The sequence below is a fragment of the Phoxinus phoxinus genome (assembly GCF_949152265.1).
Source record: "Phoxinus phoxinus genome assembly, chromosome: 18".
NCBI classification, from domain to species: Eukaryota; Metazoa; Chordata; class Actinopteri; order Cypriniformes; family Leuciscidae; genus Phoxinus; species Phoxinus phoxinus.
The window spans coordinates 6,976,942-6,998,400 of record NC_136893.1 but is presented as its reverse complement, the minus strand read 5'-3'; the positions used below and the strand labels follow the sequence as shown (position 1 = coordinate 6,998,400).

The following is a 21,459-nucleotide window of genomic DNA, read 5'->3' as shown; positions in this document are numbered from 1 at the left end:
CACACGCAGACTAAATACAACATATATATACTGTATATATATACATACATACGGTATATACAATATGTTTAAATAATATTTAGTAATGTGCAGAAATGCGTAATCTAACACTGTGGAATGTTGTGCCTATTCTCCAGCAAGACTTCCATGTGACAGGGATTAATGAAAGTGATCCAGTGAGCCTGAAGAGTCCTGGAGAGCCTCCTCTGTGAGACACCGCTGCTTTGTGTTCCCACAGTTTTTGGTACATGGTTTGTAATCTAATGAGAAAGAACATTACATAAAAAATGAATAAAAATGTGAATTACACATTTACACTTTTTTTACAATCTTTATTGTGCTAATGGCTTTTATTTTTGTCTTCTGATTTTGGGGCGAAATATGAGCTGGACATGAAGGAGGGGACTTTTGCTCACTTCCAGGAATCCTGTGGGATTCCCAGACTGAGTAGAAGCCTTGTTGACTCACTTTGTCTGTTCTACTGAGAGTCTGATGATGAATTGCTGAGCCCTGAAGTGGGAGGGGCATTACCTGCTAGGTGCAAAGCAGCTCTCTTCCCATTGGCTGAGAGGAGGCAGTATATTTCCTCACTCACTAACAATGTGAGAGTGAGCAGCAGACAGTGTTCAGAGCATTGAGAGGACTGAGAGGCCAGCAAGAAAACTCTTTGGCACATCCACTGAAAGATTCCAAGAGGAGGCTTGAAAGACTGCAAACGTAAGAGTATGTATGTTTTGATTGTGTTTCTTGGGGCTTTATTTTTGGCAATGCCTTCATAGGACTTGTTGTTTTGCATTTTGAGTGCATGCTCTGTTTTTTAGTTTTTTTATTGAGCTGCTTCCCACTTCACTCTTTTCAATGGTCTCACCAGCCATATGTTTCTGAATGAGTCTCTGGATTAGATTTTTCCTTTAAACAAGTAGCTTTCTTAATGAAAAAATGAAAGAAAGAAAAAAACTTAAAATGGCTGTCTTTCATTCTGTAATGCATCAAGATGTTGATTTTAGAAAATGTTTTTTGTTTAAAAAAGCTTTAATATGTTGCTTAATACTAAATACGTTGATTTGTGATCACATAACCGAGTTTAATGAGCACATGCATTATTGCATTATTGCAGGGCTCTCACTGTCATTGAAACAGACACACTTGAGATCTCTTAGATGAATAAAACTGAACCAAATAAAGGCCACTTTGACATGATTCTTTCCCAGACTCTACAGCAAGCAACTAGTTGTGTTCATGGTTTGATAGCATGTAAAGCATGATGATGAGTAATCTGAGGTAATGATGACTCAGTTACTGTCTCAGCAGCACTGATACGGACACTGACGTTTTGGGTGATGCTTTTTCCTTGCATCACCCAAAACAAAGCCCGGCTCAGCTGCAAAGGGTGGGAGAACATGCTTGAAAAGATCAAATGCTGGTTAAATTGGAAGCAGTTTTATCGCTGAAACCTAATCGGAACAGTTCTGCCTATCATATCAAAGACATGGCTAAGGACAGGTTTGTGGTCGCCCCCAAATGATCAGTTTCCTGTGAATTTTGTGAGAACCTTAACAGGCATGAGATCATGTGAGATAACAAGAATATTGCTCACTGTTTCCTGTCATATCAGGAATAAGTCACAGCATGTCTGAATGATCAGGTGAGCGGCTTCAGGTGTTGTGCACTGGCGCAGAATGACTAACTCGTTTCAAGAGTAATATGGGAAAACGTTTTCTTCCTCTTTCGGATGTTCCACAGGTGTTTTGGGGATTTAAATTGTGCAATCCCACGGTTGCCTTCAATATAATTGGACGATTGGTATACATTTAGTGCAGACTGAGCATTGTACAGTTTAAAGTCTTGTTCCAATGTTTTATTCTTATCTATTGGAATACACATTAAGTTAATTTCGGATATCCATATTGTGATGGAATATTGAAAAATATACATGGTACTGATTTTTTTTCTTCTTCCACATTTGCAGTGGGGTTCACCGAAACTGTAAAGGTTGAAAACCCCTGGTCTGGTTTTCTCTACAACAAAGGAGCAAGTTGTTTTGTATTAATTTTCATATTTTAAATGCCTCTGTCCAAACAGATATCCTACTGAAGACATCAAGATACCAAGATGGCAGTCAGTTCATTTCGTCGTGGGCAATGGGGCTCACAGTCCTTGAGAGTTACGGCACAGGAGCTCTCCATTGTTGGTGTGCGAGGCAAAAGCACGGCCATTGCCGAGCGATTTTCCAAGTAAGCAAATTACCGGATTTGCATATCTTAAGCTGATCTCACTTTTCTTTTGACCTCTCCTATTTGCTTTCACTTAGTTTAGTACGCCTTTTAGTGCTCTTTAAACGGTGTTTCACAACTTTTTTTAACAAGGCACTTCTGTTTTAAATGCTGCCGTTTTGTTCCAAATTGGTTTATGATGTTCAAAGCTCTGTTTCAACATTATCGGGAGGTTTTTCCCCTTTCTCTTCATTCTTTCGTTCACCATGAAAGTGGCGTCAAATCTTTTAATGGAGTCAACAGCCAGACACAGATGTACGGTGGGGTCCAAAAGTCTGAGACCACTGATAAAAAAAAAAGTATCCATTTTGTATTTGTAATGCAATTTAATACCACTTTTAAGTGCAAATTATATTATCAGCAAAAATATTTGAATGAAGTTCACACGTTCAGTTGGACACATTTACTGCATTTTAAAATAGTGACGTAAAATGAGTGTTAAGTTCTTAATTTTGAAAATTTTAGAATTCTAAAGCATTCCAAATGCAAGTTCCATATTGAATTCTCTCAGACATAGAAACATGTTTGATTTACAGCTGAATGTCTGCTGCCCGACTCATTATAAGCATGGCTCTCAGTCAGTGTGTTTCCTGTGCAGAGGAATTTCTCCCAGCATCTGGAGTTTTTCCAGTGCATCTCCTGTCAGATTTTCTGATGTCTTTTCCAGGGTTCTGTCTCTGGCTTCCTCTCTACACATACATCAATGACTTCCACATCCTCAAAACTTTACATTTGCCAGCTGAATTAGTGAGCATCAAAGAAATCAAAGCGAAAGATTTAATGGTTTATAATCTGATGATCACTGACCTTTGATAGATGTGGGCAAATATAAATTGTGTTTAGCATTTGGGAACGGTTCAACGGTATTGCAGTGCAGGGCTATGATTATTGTCTTTATCTGTGTATCTTTCCAGCTAACCTTCATTCAGAGCCAGCCGTTAGTTTGAATCGGTATGCTGTAGATTTCCTTTGAAAATCAGATTGAACTTCCTGCTTTCAGTGGTTGGGAATTTTTTTTTAAAGTCCCTCCAACAGATGGTTGGTGTATCTGGAAGCCCTTCAGGCTAGCTTTCAAGTTTCCTTTTTAACATGTCGTAAAACTAAAACTAAAAGTGAAATCAAGACAGTCCAGTTGTTTGCACTGCTATATTATGACCATTAGAGGTGCACCGATGATCAAAAGTGATCTTTTAGTTTTTATTTAGGCATTTAAACTCAGCCTTTAAACTCGGAACAGTATTTATTGACTAGGTAAACATTGCTTTTCGTGAGTTTTTGAGGATAACTTCTGGGAGACTTGTCTAAGCATGCTGAAGTGTTGATGTGACCTGAGTGTGATGTTTCTGCTTCATTGACCCTTTTAATGTTCTCCTGTCACTTAAACACAAGTGCGTACAGCATTTTCTGAATTGTTGAGTGTATCCTTGAAGCAAATCAGTAATTGTGGAAAGCCCTCAGCTTTCATTTTTTATATATTTTTAGTTCATGAAATTCAAACGAATTAAAATCAAGACATTCCAGTTGTTTGCACTGCTACGCATGACCAGTAGAGGCCACCAATGATCAAAAGTGATCGTTTAGTTTTTAGGCAGAGAAAAGAAGATACAGACTAGCATACGCCAAACAATAAAAACACCATCTGTTGATTAGCCAGATTTATAGTATGGCGTTTAAAATACACAGAAACTAGCTACTCTTCATTGAGGACTAGAAAACAGTTGAGTGAACAATTGTTCCACTTTATCTCTTTTCAGGTACCAGAAAGCAGCAGAAGAAACAAGTTCAGACAAGAAAAAAGTGAGTTCTCACCATCTTGTTATTCATTCCATTGCTATAATGACTCAACGTCTATCTGTCTATCTATCTATCTGTCAATCTAACTATCTGTCTCTCCATCTGTCTGTCTGTAACACTACTCTGGGCTACTGCTGTTTAGACACAGTGTCCAGTCATCTTAATCCTTATTTAGAAGTCTTAATCTGCAGGTAATTCCCATGCGCTCTACATAACTGGTTCAGTCAATCTGTGCCCTCCTGAATGTGTGTAGAGTGTGTATGTCTTTATAAACACTGTGAGGGAACGTCAGTAAACTGTGTGTTAGTGTTTGTCAGGATGAAGGAGTTGCAGAAATGCCGATGTGCAGGATGAAGGATGTAGGTATGAGCTATCCGACTGGATTTGAAAGAGAGATTGCAGCTGGTTCACGTCGTGTTTAGTTTTCGCATTGAGGTTTTGTTAAACTCATTGAATGAAAGGTTTTGATTTCTGCCCCATTGTGAGGGCCTTATTATGTTTTGGCAGACAGTTCAGTGTTTGTGTCAGGCCTGGAATTTGAGCCAGAAGTATTTGAGCTGTTGTAGCATGCATGGTCAAAATAGCATGCTTTAGTATGTGAGCACACAAGAAATATGGATTATATTTATGGCGTGACAGAATTTTTGGCGAAATAGATTTATATTCAAATCCCTAGCTGGTCGTTTTTTTTTTCTTCTAGAAGCTAGTTTTTTTATTGAAACTTTCTACTTTTGTATTTTGTGTAGTTGACATTTACGCATGAAAAGTGATAAATCATATCCACGAATATAATATGATGACGAATGACTGTTGAATAAAAAAGTGTAGTGTACATAATGTCATATTGTGCCAGTATGCGCTACATAAAAAAAATGAAGGAATCATTACATACTCATTTCCAGTCATTAGTGTTCTGAAATTAAGCTTGTTTAAAAAGTAATTTATGCCTGTGTTCAGAATTCTAAATACTTAAACACTCATTTCATAATCTGTTGATGTCAGTTTATATTTCATCAATGGTTAAAACGTCCATTTAAAAAAAAAAATGTTGGTAATAAAAAGCTTAAATTTGAATTGTTTGACACAACCTGGACATATGACTACGCATGTAAAGTCTTTCACAAACTTTCCTTTTCCCCGTTTCCTGTCACTGCTTCCTCTTTTCATGTTCTTCCTGGTTTGTCTGTCCCGTTGTAAAAGGGTTTGGCCTAATTCCCTCATGCAGATAGTTTTAAAAGACTAGCATCTGGTGCTGCGTTTCCCCCCCCCCCTCATTTCCACCAGAACGGACTGAGGGAGCCACTCCTTCCATTTGCCAGGTTTCTGAAGCTTTTGTAGTCAACCTTTTCTAACAAACAACTACTAATCTACCAACTAATGACAAGATACTCAATCATTTCATTCTGTCCACTGCTTTTCCTTGTTTGAAGGCCTCAGAGACTTAATCAGTGAGTAACGTCATTTTAATCATGAATATTTTTACTAGTACTTTTTATTTGGGTTTTTAATCTGAATTTAAGTATAAAGCTATGTCTTATTCAAAACTCTGTACGTTGTTTTATGTTTTAATTTGAGATTTTAGGAATAGATCAATACAGTTAGAGTCCACCGTCTTGATTGTCTCGTCTTGTTAAAGATAAGAAGTTGAGAAACCCAAGGAGTGAACACCCTTCTGAAACTCTCTTTGTCCTGATATACAGTCTCTGGAGAAGTCGACTCCTTCCATGCGCAACGGCAATCTGAGTCTCCTAAAGCAGCTCTGGGAACAACCAGCCGAGACGCCTAGATCTCCAGAACCCAAAACGCACTCACGACAGACGGAGAGCCATCAGCAGCAGCCTTTAAATCCCAGTGTTGACACTCCACTGGAACCCACAGACGTCCAGCTGTTGAGCGACAGTGACCAGCCGATGGATAAGTGGACGCCAAGAGATGTGGAGACTCCCACTGTGCCTCTCAACAGCCTGAAGATGATGTTTGAGAAAGGAGAGACCATTCACAACATTGTAAGTACAACTTATCACCCAAAAATGGGACATATCATCTTAAGGTATTTTGTCGGTTTAGTAGATAACACCTCTTGGTAACCGTGTTTTTTTTATTTTTACTGTTCCCGGATCAACATATTTTGTTCCTGTCCAAAAATGTTGTCCTAAAGCTAATCCTACCTGTAACTTATCCCTAAAATCAGAGAGAAATGATCGGTGAATGACACTGATGTAGAAGCACCTAACCCTGGCTGTAAGCCTATACTTGACATAAGCTGTAAACCTGTCTCTCAAATCTGTTTGGTTGATTGAAATGTTGTTCCAGGATCAACAGGAACATGTTGCACTTGGTGAAATCACGTTCACCAACACGTCTTTTGGTGTGTATGAAAGAATTTAAATTGCGTGTGTGCAATTGTGAACAGGTCATATTTTTCACATTTTGCATAAATGTTCCTACTTTTCATATCATTTCCTCTTATTAAAAAAAGGTTCATTGAGGCCTCTTGGACCAAAACAGTTAAAATATCGTTTTTCATGACCAGTTTAACCTGTTCTGTGACCCTCAGAATTAAAAACCCTTTGACTACTGTAGTTTTAGGACTTCACTATGTAAATGACCTCTGTTATGGTGGGCTAACCTTTGCCAACACAGAGGTGTTGATATGTAAATTATGGTGATACTATGTTAATGAACTGATGGGGTGGGGTGGGGTGGACTAATACTTTTATTTAGCAGGGATGCATTAAACTGATCAAAATTGACAGTAAAGACATTTATGATGTTGAAGATTTCTATTTTAAATAAATGCTGTTCTTTTAAACTTTCTATTCATCAAAGAATCCTGTACACCGTTTCCAGAAAAATATTAAGTAGCAAAACTGTTTTCAACATTAATAATTTTATTTTATTTTATTTTAATTAATGATAAATATTTCTTGAAGGATCATGTGACTCTAAAGACTGGAGCAATAATGCTGAAAATTCAGCTTTAAAACCACAGAAACAGATTAAACGTTAAAATATATTAAAATAGAAAGAAGTTAATTTAAATTGTAGTCATTTTTCACATTGATCCTGTTTTTACTGTATTTTTCATTTAATGAATGCAGCTTTGGTGAGCAAAAATAAATAAATAATGTTTTACATAAAAATGACACTTGTTTTGCTTAAAGGAACACTTCACCCATTTGCATTAGACTTTGTATCTTTAGAAACCCAGTCACATTTTCGAATGGTCATGGTTTATTCCCTTATTTTCCCCTGAGATGGGAGAAATAAGGATTTAAGTGTTCCACTTCCTGCTTTTTATGACGCAAAAATCGTAATTTTGCGTCATTAAAAAGCAGGAAATCCAATTTCTTTGAATACGGGTAAGACTACAAACACTAGCTCATCATTTATCCAGTATAATGCGCTGTTCCGCATGTTTTCAACCCGCCCATAGAGGGTGGGATCTCACTCACAGAATGTACATATAGTGTCAGCCTTTTTTGATTTGGAAGCTAAGCTAACAGTTTCTTATTCTGTGGAGAAAGCTGAGTAGTAGAGGTTACCAACTTACCATCCTCTTTTTCTCGGACATGTCCGGCCGTCGAGATCGTCCAAAATGTCCGGGATTCGGCTTTTGCTTTCTGCAGTCGCATTCGTTGTTTACATGCACACCTTTTGTTTAAATCTAACTGAATTCATTCCCATTGGTGAATCTGAATGTAGTGTAAGAAAATTCCCGCTCCTCCGTGAGAGATACAAGACGAGACCGGTGCGTCTCACAGGCGCCGCTCATCAGTAATCCCGCCACCGGCCTCGCGTCGTTCTCCCGCGGCCGTCAGTCTCGTCCTGCTCTCCACAGTAAACATGATGAATGGCGACTGTAGAACGCAAAAGCCGAATCCTGGACATTTTGGGCGACATCAAAATACCGGGCAGACTCACGGAGACTCAGTACAGTAGCCTAGCCTTGTTGTTTACTGCGATCTCTTACCGGTAGGCGTGGCCTCCTAGGGCAGCGAAGCAAGTGCATTCTGGGAGTTGTTGTCTTTCATCCCCATAAGCCAAAAATACATTTTCTGGCTTTTCTCAGTCTAGAAGGCTCCAAATTCAAAAATAATTTCACATTTCTTCTACATAAATGACCCATTTTAAATACACATTCATCTTTCCAGAGGTGAAGTATCCCTTTAAAGGTGCATAGCGCAAGATTCTGAGTTTTTGCAGAACTATGCCACCTCTGGCGGCAAGCGAAACTGCAGCCAGAGATGTGCACGCACTAGACAAAAGTTTTCTTTTTTTATCTTACGTGGAGTTTGCGTTGGTGTTTGAAATGAACTACAAGCAGGTCTCTTACAATCCATCTTCTATGGAGAATGCCGGCGAATACACAAACCTGCCAGACATAGCTATGTGAGCGTGCCGTGAACGCGCATGACGTCACGCCCAGTCTAAAATTCCGGCCCGAATCCCTCTTATTTATTTTACTTTACAGGATTATAGAGACAATCTCAGTGATCAGAGAAGGGCTCATTCAGCCCATCAGGCAATTGTTTAAGCATGTATGGGTTAGAAAACGGGTATTTTTAACATGAAAAGTTGCTTAATGCACCTTTAAGTGTTTTTTTCTGTAATTGCTAATGCGACCTTTTTACACCACAGACTGAACAAAATTAAGCATAGCTTGGTAATTTGTTGACCTAGATATATTATCTAACAGAAGGATGGCCAAAACCAGTGAAATATCAACTGATTTGATAACTCTGAGGTCTTGTCATATTTTATTACCATTTTCTAAACTATAGCAAAAAAAACTGTGATAATGTGAGACATTTTGTCTGAATACGTTTGGGTTTGACTGTAGGTGGACTGGGAAAGATGTTTTTTAATAGTAAAATATTGAAGTTCTGTTTTCCATCCTACGTCGTCCCCTTAAAGTATACTGTATGCATGTAAGAGCTTGAGTCTCTCAGTCATCCAGACGACTTGATCAAACAGTATTTGTCTGTTCTGCTTGCTGGATATCTGCTTGTATTCAAAACGTTCAAGAGACTGGTCATGCTGTGAGTCACATGGTCTGTGGTCATGAAGACACCAGTGTGCTTCTCTCTCTGGGTTTCTGAGGTTTCAGTAGGTTCACTGCTCCTCTAAACAGCCTGCAGGTTCAACTATTGTCAGTTTGTGCTCTCCAACTTCGTATAAAATGTTACTTTGAGTTGGTGCTTAAACAGCTAGGGCCTATCCCAGAGTATTAAACTTTAGCATGCCATGTAAATGGTAATATTACAGTACTTTTCTAAGTGGTTAGACTTATGATTTTTGCCTGACAGACAGAAAAAGTCTAGTGAATAGAAAACCACACTGTAAAAAAAGTTGCTGCCTTTAAATTAAGTACCATCAACTTGAAAATTTAAGTCATTGCAACTTAAATTACACTAAACTGATTTAAAATGAGTATAAATATATATATTAAAATTGCTTAACTTATTTTGATGAGTTAAAGCAATGTGAAAACATTTTGTCAAATTATTGATCAAGTAATTTTTATTTTTTACAGCGCATAGAGAAATGGGAGTGGCTTCTTTTGACTTGGGCATGTAGGCAACCAATCAGAACACCTTAGTACACTGTAAAAAAAATTGCTGCGATTATTTATCACAACTTAAAATCCAACATTGTTTCAACTTTAAAAAGTATGTGTTCATGCTTTACTTAAAATATTAAGTTTAGTTAACTTTAGTTTAGTTTGGTTAAGTTGGATATTTAAGTTATCTCAACAAATTAACTAATCGCAGCCACATTTTTTACAGTGTAACCGGATAGCAGTGCAACTAAAAATCACGCAGAAAGAATACAGTAGCAACCACATAGCAACACTCACAACTCCCTAGCATTGTTGTGATGTTTTAAAAGCCAATAACCACTCACACTTCTGTCAGAAGATGTAAAAATCCAGTTCTTCTAAACCTTCTTTTTAAACAAGATGTTTTGAATCTCTGATCTACTGGTCTCTACTAGTCTGCGTGGTTGAAGATAAAATGAACATTCTTGTGGTGTCTTTTTAGTCACACCTCGTCTTCATCTGACATTGTTTAGTCTTTAATCACATTTTGTTCGGAACAGTCAGTACGTGTTTAAAATAAACCGGGACTTCACCATACACAATGGTTTCTCTTGTTTCGCAGACTGCAAAAGGGAATCGTGGCCAACATTTTATCTGGAAAAAAGTAAGCTAAAGGAGCGTGGGTGGAGGAGAGCAAAAGACTGAAACTGAATGCATTTTACTGTCACCAGTGGTTCAAAACGTCCCAGCATGCAATGAACAATGTTTTTGATCCACACCTTATGCTTCTAAAGACAAACACCATTATTGCTCATCCGAGGGGCTTTTCACTTCCCCAATCCAAAGCATTATACTTTCAGCTGCTGAGATTTTAGTGACCCAATCAGTGATCAGAACTTGTGATTAGGTAAAACAGTAATAAATTACTAGCTACTAATTACATATTCAACAGTGTAATCCGATTACTGTACTAATTACTCCCTCTAAAAAGTGTTGAATTACTTATTATTAGTAGATCCTATATCAAACTCAACTATTTGAACTATACAAGACAGACATGAAACTGCCCTTTTAATGAATTCAAATAAATAATATAAAATGTAATAAATTATACTTGAACTAACCAAAGTATTTAAAGGGAGAAGGTTACATTAAAAACATACATTTTAACATTAGATGTTAAATTGGTTTATATATAATTATTCTATACAGTATTTAATGCAATTACATCAGAAGTAACTAATTCAATTACAGTAAAATGAAGAGTAATCCCTTTTACTTTTTCAAGAGAAAAGTAATTAAATTACAGTAATGAATGACTTAGTAAAGCATTACACCCAATGCTTGTGAATCATTGAATTGTTTAGTCTGATCAGCCAGTTTATGGAAAATAAATGTTTCAAAAGAACACTGGTCACAGATTTGGTTCTTCAGCTCAGCTCACTGACTCAATGATCTGGTTGCAGCAGTTCTCAAATTAATTGACTTAATTTTTTTTTTCCTCATGCAAAGCCACATAGTTTCATGTTTGGGTTAAACCCAATCTCCTCTACCTCTCAAAAGACATTTCCATCATTAGACTGGGATGAGGCCGCTCTCATGTAAAGTCTCACTAGGGGGCTGATGTCATGAGATCAACATCCACATGATCGCTGCAGGGTTCGAGCTCTCTGCTCTCATCAAAGCCAAACTTCTCTCCTTTAACCTGGGGGATAGTCATGAGGGAGAGAGAGAGAGAGACTGAAATTAAGTGAACTCATCATCTACCTCCTCCAGCATTTTTTAAAAAAACATCTCCTGCAGAGATTTGTTTTATAAATGTCGGTGGATATTGAATTTGGGGTGCTTAGAGAGTTGAACCGACTAATAAAGAGAAGTTCTAGATATGATCAGACGTGATGATGTGCAGTGTCTGTAGGGAGGACACATTTCGTAAGAAACTAGACCTTCGTAGATGTTTTGCCATCCGGGATATGTCATTATTAGTTGTAGAAAGAAGCGGCAGAATGAATAATCAGACTATAACATTGTCTGGTATACATTTCTTAGCAATTTTGTGTCATAATAATGATAATACTAATCCTACTAATTATTATTATTATTATTATTATTAATACCGATAGTATTTATAATTGACACATTTCAAGGATAAAATAAAATGAAAGCATACTGAAACAAAATTATGAAGACAAAGATTATATATTATTGATTTAAAAACACTTTTGAAACATTTTTGCCGACATCGAAAACCGATAATTCTTTATATTTGAAAGCTGGTAACCGATATATTGGCCGATAAATCTAAATGTCTGTCTGTCTGTCTTTCTTTTTTTCTTTCTTTCTTTCTTTCTTTCTTTCTTTCTTTCTTTCTTTCTTTCTTTCTTTCTTTCTTTCTTTCTTTCTTTCTTTCTTTCTTTCTTTCTTTCTTTCTTTCTTTCTTTCTTTCTGTCTGTCTGTCTGTCTGTCTTTCTTTCTTTCTTTCTTTCTTTCTGTCTTTCTTTCTTTCTGTCTTTCTTTCTTTCTTTCTTTCTTTCTTTCTTTCTTTCTTTCTTTCTTTCTTTCTTTCTTTCTTTCTTTCTTTCTTTCTTTCTACAATTTAATACAACACAAGTTGTACATTTTGCCTAGTCTGAACCAGTGTGAATTTTTTTAATAAATTTTACACTCCTCTGGCCAACCTTTCTTCCCAAAATCTGAAGTGTCTCCGCTGAAGGAAATAATCCATTATGTATTGGCTTTAAAATATCGGGAAAATCCTCTTATCGGACCGATAATATTAAAAATGAACATTTATGAACCAATACCGATATGGTGGCCGATATATTGTGCATCCCTAAAAGATATAGTACATTTCATTTTTTTTGTGACAGATTTTATTCTCTGATAACATAAGGAAAGGACGCTCCTCATTTTTGGCAGGCCGTGGCTCAGATGTTCCCATCTTTTGTGTGTTTGGGATTAATAAAGGGTCTTTTGTCTGGGCTGATGCCCCCTGTGGCTTCGCTGCCTTTGCCTTTTGTACTGTGTTTATTTGGCGCTCCCCTGGTGTCCACACACCAGCCTGGAGACGCTGCACTGATGCCTGGCCGGGTGGATCCCCTTACAGCCCCGCTGATGGCTAATCCATGACTGGGGGGGTGGGCTGGTTTCAGCGCCCTGTTTGGATTTGGAGGTTCAGCCAGCTGCCTACCCCACCCCACCCTCTCAGCCCTCCCCCTCTCCATCTCTCCCGCGGCTGCCAGCAAAACACTGGCATGCTCACCGTCTTTAATCTGCTCTCAGAGCACTGCCGGCCTTTAGTCAGACAGACTCGGCTCTGTAAATCTCCAGGAATCACTGCGGACCGCCCGTTGCTGCCTGTCTGATTTTAAATAGGTAAGGCGCGTGGCTTTCAGATCGATACTGATATTGTTACATGTGGAAACTCTGTTCGGTGGGATGATGTCAGTTTTAGTTCCTGTTGTACTGCCTTCCTGAGAACAATGGCAATGGATACAGCCGACTTTTTGGAGGATGTGTTTGCGCTGGGATTGATTGCAGTGTTGTTGGACAGTATGTGCTAGGCACTTCTTGAAAAGTAAATGTTTTTGTCATTTTCTGAAACAAAAGCAGAGAAGTAAGTAATACCACTACAATTAAAAAACGCAAAATTGTGAACAAACTTTATATATAGACTAAAGTGTTTCCAGTTAATCATCTACTAGAAAAGTTTATGGACCAAACATGACAAAAGCAGCTCTTTTTATTGAATTATTATTCGTTTAGTTACAGGTAATAAAATTTTGCTGTATCAACAGGGCACCAAATTGTTGTGTTAATGTAAGTGTAGTAACGGTGGTGTTGTCCACTGGTTTGTTCTGGTCTCCATGTGTCTGTCCACCGGGTGTATTGAATTGCATGAGAGCTGTTGTGCTGTGTGTGCTGGAGTTGTTGTGGCAGTAAAGCCAGACGCTGGTGTCTGTCCACGGCTCTCTCAGAGCTCATTAGAGGATTATTGAAGTCAGTGAAGGAACTGGCCAGCCAGGGCAGGAGACATGTTTAAACACTGCTGTCGTGGCTTTAAATGTCTCTTGTCACCTCACTAATTAGTGCTGTTTGCTAAAGTAAGCATCATTATTACTTTAGCTCATACTTAGGGTTAGGGGATTTGAACAAACCCCTTACCCGTCCCAGAGTATAAAACTATGGAGCATAACTCATCCCACACAGAATAAGAATAAGTGTGATTTGAGGTTTCTTTTTTCTTTCTTTATATGACGGTCAATAAAATGACATGGCAAACATATAGCATTCTTTGACTTTTGTAAATAACATTTAATAATTGTTTATATACATTGAAGATGGAAGCCATGGCCATTTTGCTATGAATAATCATTTAAAATATTTAATAAACGTTATATTTGAATTAGGGATGCACAATGTATTGGCCACCATATCGGTATCGGCCGATATATCTTCATTTTTAATGTTATCATTATCGGCCTGATAAGAAAATTTGGCTGATATATTAAAGCCGATAAATAATGGATTGCCTCCTTCAGATGTGCACTGTTCGCCAGGATGGTTTTGAATTGCTTGAAATATGATTGTAATCGCTTGAAAAAAGGAAAATACAACATGTCTCTGTCATATAGGCTACATAAAAATGATAATGAGAACATTATTATTGTGTGTTTGGGACATGGCTTTTAATGGTGAGACATTTGTTTTTGTAACCAAGCTCTCAAAATGATATACAAATTTGGATTTGAATTTATTGGCCAATATGTTGGTTACCGGCTTTCGAATATAAAAAATTATCGGTAAATCGTATAGGCAAAAAAATATATATCGGTGCATCCCTAATTTTAATAAAAAAGTAAATTATTAGACTTGAAAGTATAGAGAAACAGGAAATTATTGGGAAGAGAGAGAGGGAATGGGATCAATTCTTCATTGGCTCTATATTAAATCAGTTTGTTTCTTAGTGAATATCCTGTTTTATTCTGAAATTCATCACAGTAAAGTAGTAAAGTAGGTGGTAAATGGCCATTCATGTTGACTTTAAGGACTTTTTAATGCTCTCTTTGTTCTTGTTCTTAGCACTCTTCATTAACACATGTCTTTGTTTAGGTGTCAAGAGAACCAGGGAAAACCGGAGACACTGGATCTGAGAATATGGAACCAGGAGACCAAGGTACAGAATCAAACACAACACTGAACGCAAACACGCCAGTCTAATAGTTTGTGCAATATGTTTTCTGTTAAATGATTTCACATCTTGAACATCCTGCTTCCTTTTTGCAACACTGTAAGAATGAGCTTTCTGGAAAGTGCTGAGGGCAGTTCTGTGGAAATTCCTGTTTCCCATTCCCACTTTGACCTTGTGGCCCTCATTTTTTTTTTTTTTCTTCTTCATTGTATGAGTTATCAGAGACCCCACTGACTCGCTTTTTCTTTCTTAATTCACAGAAAGTCTTGACTCTGGAGTCAAAATGGTGGAGTCAACCCCTCTCAGGGACAGAATGGCCATGTACCAGGCAGCTGTGACTAAGCATGATTTCCCTTCCTCCCCCACCGTGAGTTTCACCCCCACCCCTTTCACAATAAAACACTCTCTCAATTACTGTCACTTCTTATGATTTCATCAGATGCAATATGTCTGCTGACCTGACACTCTTTGTTTCTTGTTTAAAGGCATAGATCGCCCCAAAACATGAGACGGATGTCATTTACTCGCTCTGATTTAGTTCCAAACCAATATGACTTTATTGCTTTATTCAGTGGAAAACTATTTTTCATGTGATTTAAAATGAACAGGGACTGAAGCTTTTCACACAAGTCACATGGACTACTTTTAAGTCGCTAAAAATCTGTAAAAATCCCTAGGTCTTCTTATGGAGCTGTGTTACAAGTAGGGACGTCCAATATATGGAAAAAAATTCAACTGAAAAGGATGAATCAATGAATGTTCACAAATCCCATCTGAATAATTTATAAGTAGCCTATATATAAAATATTAATTTATAATAATTCATATTATAAGGATGTTCACGTAAATTTCAGCCCATTTACATCTGTCATATGACTTTACCATTTCATTATTATTTCTAATAGTAATAATTTTGCATACTTTTCTGAAGTTTGATGTCTTTAGTCCTCATTAATAATAAAAAAAGTCTTTCATGTTGCATGAGGAGGAAGTCATGGGTTTGGGATGACTTCAGGATGTGTACATTATGACAGATTGTTCATTCTTGGGTGCACTGTTCCTTTAAGGGAGCACAAGCTCACTGATAACCTTTTCCCTTTTTGTGTTCCTGGTTTCGGTAGAGTGAACCAGCAGACAATGAAGTCCGCAGTCACAGTGGGAAGCAGAAGGAAAATGTGCCACCAGTGTGTGCTGATGTGGTAAGAACTGTTAGGCTCTTTGTAACGTGAAATACATTTAGATTTTTAAAAGTGCCCCTACTATGCTTTTTCAAATATCACCTTTCATGCAGTGTGTACGCTGTAAAAAAAATATTTTCATGATTTGCTATCACAACTTTTTAATATTTTGTCAAATCAACTTCGATAACTAATGTGTGAAGATAACATCGTATTTTGAGTTTCTGTTTATTAAACCATTCTTCTTCATTGTATTAAAAATTTGAGTTCGTTGTAATTAAATAGTTAAGGCAACAAGGTAACTTGCTTTTTTAAGTTAAACCAACATTTTTTTTTTACAGTGTAATAGCTGTTTGCGAATGGTCTGCAAAAATGAAAAAATCAAAGTGCACGACAAATAAAGAATCGATTCTGAACTGCCGAAAACGAGTCGTCAGCAATTCCAGTCTCACTTTCGTAACATATCTACGCAAGTTTGTAACAAACAGCCTAGAGTTGCCTGTGAGCAATGTCTACTTCGCTACAACTACAGTGTTTGAGTTAGGGCTGGACAATAATTCAATATATATATCGCGATATAATTTTTTTTAATAACGGTGATATGATTTTTAAACACATTTCCGATATTTCGATACACATTACAGGCATGGGCTACGTTTACGTTTTCATTTTTATTGCGTGATAATTATAAGCAGCACGGCACAACGGTTCATATGTTCATTGTCTCCAAATTGACCACTTTTTTCAATCTATAAGAATAATATAATCAACTTATGTTAGCCTATAGTTTAAAGTTAATGATATTAATAAGTTGAGTTATTAACTTATGTTTATTTGACGGTGATTTCACATTTCTTGTTCGTATGAAGGCTAAATACAAATAAAATATTAACAATAATTAATTTGTACCATTTTCTTTTCTAAAATATTATATAGTTTTATAGGAGGAGGTTTCAGAGACTTGGCAAATTAATTTTTCAGAAGTTTGTAGGTACAGACATTAATTGTGGTCATTCTTGGCAGTTTTTTCATATTGTTCATATCGATATTGGAATTATATCGTGTCGACCGAAATTAAGAAATATATCTGTTGGAAGATCCGGAGCTGACTGTATGCTAATTGGAGTTTTGTTTACCACACTGTCAGCAGTAGACCAATCACAACAGACTGGGTCATCTGACCAATCAGAGCAGAGCAGGGGCGTGGAAAGGAGGAGTTTATAGAGAGTTTATCTAATCCTTTATCGAACCATTTCAGACACTGAGAGAAGAGGTGATATGCAATGTACATTATTAATTATTTTTATTTTTTTACCTTGGATACATATAAACCTATTGTAGGAGAGCTCCAAAACAAAATTAGGAATGTTCAAAATAGCATAAAGGGGCACTTCAATACATATGTAAAAATGTTTGTCTCAATCTTTCCTTGAATAACTTGCTCCACGTCAACTTTTTTATTTCTGGCTGACTTCCTGAATGCCTTTTATTTTTCAACCTGACTCTTTCACTCACTTTTCATGAATCCATCTATTTTTCTGTCGACAAAATCAATTCTCATCCTTTTTATTTTGAAAATCCGGTTTCACTCTGGTATGTCACATTATGAAAGCAAAAAGGGTTGAAATGCAATTTCATGTTAACACAAAGATTGTATAGTGTGTGTTTTTTTTAGTTGTAAAAAACTGGCACTTGCCTTACTACTCTTTGTATCTGCAGGGCTCTGAAGCCAACACAATGAAAAGTCCCACTGCAGACAGGAATGGTGAGTTTCTGCTTGTGGTCTCTTGCATCCACAATAACATGCTGTACAAATCACGAGTGAACAATTTGTACTTTTCACCCAAAAATGAAAATTCTGTCATTAATTATCCTCATGTCGTTCCAAACACGCAAGACTTTTGTTCATCTTCGGAACACAAATGAAGATCTTTATGATAATGAATGAAAGTCTTCGGAACAACATGATGATGAGTAATTTAATGACAGCATTTTCATCTTCATTGGGATGAAGTATTTTGACACAGTTTGTACAGTTAGTTACTCTGAATCCCAGCGCCCTCTAGAGGTTATTTTGCTGCAATGTCAAAAATCACTGTTCTCTCCATTTACAGGCTCTGTTATAAGTCCGGAACAAAACCAGTCTAAAGCTGTTAGGGTGAGAATTCAGTTATTAAAGAATGTTTCATTTCTGTTTTTGCATTTTGTGAAGTGTCATTGAAAAATACAGACATGTCTTGTCACTGTGGCTAAAACATTTTTGTGCACTTGTAGAAGTTCCGTTTGCCTGTCCGTGAAGCCTGTGTGACGTGCCTTAAGACTGTGTACCCGCTAGAGAAACTTGTAGCGAATCAGCAGATCTACCACAACACCTGCTTCCGCTGTGCCTACTGCAACACTAAACTCAGGTGAGGGCACGAGACAATTTTTTGGGTGCTCATGAGTGTCCCAACAGCCTATTTGCTTGCCCAACAGCCAATGTTACTTTTTGCCGTTTTTAATCTTCCCTACTGCAGAAATTTAGTTGGTTTCATCATATTCATTTATTTTAATCGTATCAAATTTTACTGCGTATAAGTATCATTTTAGTTGATGAGATGCAGAATTAAAATTAAAATGCAAATTTCAAGCATTTTATATAATAAACATGTAAAAACTGTTGTTATAAAAACACTATCTTAATAAATAACATTGAGTACACAACTTAAAGCATGAAGATTTAGTATTGCATTGAAATTAAATAAAAAATTGTGCATTTGTGAGATTTTGTGCAGACGTAGGCCTAGTTGTTTGTTTGAATATCTGATTATTGGCATATATATATAGAATGTGTTTGGTTTATTAGGCTAATTAACATGCTAGCTTACAAGTATACTTGTTAATTAACATGCTTAAACTAAATTATTTGAAGCAATAATATGCTATTGGTTACGTCCATAACATCAGAATAAGGTTGTCATTTATGTATTTTAATTCTTAATACGTTGACATAGTTATACATAATATATATATTTTTTTTTTTACGAAATTTGAGTCGACATGCATAACCGTATTCTGCAACCAAACTCACAACCGTACATTTTCTGCAAATGTTAAAAATTAATTAATGTTAAAAATGTTAGTGAATATCTTGCATTATTATTATTTTTTGTTGTTGTCATATTTTCGTCAATATATTTGCTGATATTGTTGTCTGGGATGATGTAGGCTATTTTTTTAGGCTAACCCAGTAAATTAGAATGACCCATAGTTCCCTAAACCCAATAGGATTTTCTATTGGCTTTTGGATTATTGGAGAAAATAAGCTCTGTGAACAAAATTAAATAAAGTCTTACCAGTTAACAACATTTTACCAAATCTGTCAAAATACAATCAGCATTTTTTGCTTTTGTACAAATTTGCTTTTGTATATTATATTGTGGATTAAAAATGAAAATATCTTAAACTTGTTTTATACCACCAGCCATATTTCAGGCATTTAACCAAATACCCATTCAAAATCCCATTGACTTCAGGACGATAGAACCAGAAGTGGTAAAATGCGAACTCATTTCCTGGTTTTGGCCTACAGAAATACATCATCCCTGCAGCACTAAGATGGTTTAATGGGACATTTATGGCATTTAGGACAGGATTGATGCTCAGTTTGGTTTGTTTCTCTAATCTCTCGCTCTGTTTTGCCGCCCTCTTTTGGACAGTTTGGTGAACTACGCTTCCTTGCACAACAACGTCTACTGCAAGCCACACTACTGCCAGCTGTTTAAAGCCAAGGGCAACTACGACGAGGGTTTCGGCCACCGACCCCATAAGGAGCTTTGGGAGACTCGAGAAGGAGCCGAGGAGCAAGTGAAGCTCTCACCTCAAGAAACAACCCCCAGCCCATCAGTAGAGGAGTCTCCACTGGTGAAGGTTAATGTGCTTGCGGCCACTTTAGAGACCCGAAAACCGGTCGCCTCTGAGAGGGTGGAGAAGCCGCTGGAGACGGGACGACTCAAGATATCCTGGCCTCCACAGTCAGAAGGGGACGAGAGCACGACCCATGTGTGTGGAGCCATCAAACCCATCCGCCCGAAATGGCCTCCAGAGGGCGACTCCGTATCAAGCAACTCGGACCAATCTGATTTTCCAAAGCTTCGCAGGAGCGTCTCTCTCAAGGAGAGAAGCAAACCCTTTTCCATCTTCAGCTCTGCACCGGTCACTCAACCCAACAAGATGTGCCAAAGATCTCCTTCAAATGAGAAGCCAGGCTCCTCAGAGGAAATGTCACCCGTCTCCTCCATCTCTTCCGAGGACATGACTGAACACAACCAATCAGAAGAGGAGGAGGAACAGGCTGAGACCAATGAGGAAAAGATGGAACAGGAGGAGAAAGTGGACGTCCAGGAAGAGGAACTTTCCTCTCTGAAATGCAGCTCACCGGAGATCAGTCCTCCATCGTCGCCCCAGAGCGAGTCCGGGCTGGATCCCGAGGAGAACAAGGCCTCACAAGATGTGGGCTTCTGGGATGGAGAAGAAGCTGAGGAAGATAGAGCTGACGTGTCCGTGGAGGACCTCATTAAGAGGAACCGGCATTACGACGAGGACGAGGATGAGGACGATGTGGTCTGACCGAGCGATAGATTAGATGTCCGTGGACTTTCATTTCCCAGAAGCACCAGCGTATTTACATGTAGTCTGCGTTGTGGGTCTCCGTCTGTCTTTTGTGCAATTTTTCATGTCTTCAGCTTTTACATGTGCCTATAAATGTAAATGAACTAAAAACCAAGTAGGTGTCAGGTTACTCAGAAGGCTTCTCTAGTCTAGACTATACACTAGAGCTCGTGCAGTCAATACAAACCTAGGTTTATGATATTTTAATTTGTTTGGTACTTTTTTTTCTATATTTTCTATATTAATAGACTAGAATATTTTATTCTGATGCTGTTCAATTTCAAAATATTAGCATTTCGAAACAATATTTTTTTTTTTTTACATATTGCTTTAAATTTGATTCTTAGGCCAATCTTAGTACGTGAAGCACCCATCTTTTTTATCACTACTGTAATGCACTTGGATGTACTTTATATGTTAAACACGCCCTGGCTGTACCACATTTGATTGAATTGGCAACCTTTGAATGTTTTATTGCAAAATTGTATTTAACTATTTTAAATGTCACTTTTTTTTTATTATCATGGGACCAAATATCCTGAAATACTTTTGTTTTCAAATAAATATACGATTGAGCAAGTGAGCTTTGTTTTCTTACAATGACCCCGCAATTAATTCAATATTTGTCCATATGTATTTTTGCTCCCCAGATAGCTTCATGAAACAAATGGCAAGCCTTTTAAAAAGTTTTTATAAAGCTATAGCAATTGCAAGAAGTGGGGGTCTTATAAAATGTTATATATTTACATAACATTGCATGATAGTAAAATTATGTATATGTGTGTGTATATATGTACACAACACATAAAATGTATCTGGTGGGTAAAAATC

General features: G+C 37.3%; 1 protein-coding gene across 6 annotated transcripts; it reads left to right on the top strand.

The window, feature by feature from the left end:
- The first annotated feature begins 445 nt into the window (after window positions 1-445).
- On the top strand, window positions 446-21,207 carry lima1a (LIM domain and actin binding 1a). 6 transcript variants are annotated; one of them, XM_079588063.1, is made up of 11 exons: window positions 446-723; window positions 2,083-2,234; window positions 4,028-4,070; window positions 5,768-6,073; window positions 14,722-14,785; window positions 15,061-15,167; window positions 15,922-15,999; window positions 17,698-17,743; window positions 18,093-18,136; window positions 18,253-18,386; window positions 19,677-21,207. In XM_079588063.1, exons 2-11 carry the CDS (start codon window positions 2,113-2,115, stop codon window positions 20,584-20,586), a joined length of 1,854 nt encoding a protein of 617 aa, XP_079444189.1. In that variant the 5' UTR covers window positions 446-723; window positions 2,083-2,112; the 3' UTR covers window positions 20,587-21,207. The 6 variants fall into 6 exon arrangements, with proteins under 6 accessions (XP_079444189.1, XP_079444190.1, XP_079444191.1 ...); XM_079588064.1 differs by having other exon boundaries at window positions 569-717; XM_079588068.1 differs by lacking the exons at window positions 446-723; window positions 2,083-2,234; window positions 4,028-4,070 and adding exons at window positions 4,410-4,426; window positions 5,268-5,386; window positions 5,498-5,515.
- The last annotated feature ends 252 nt before the right edge of the window (window positions 21,208-21,459 follow it).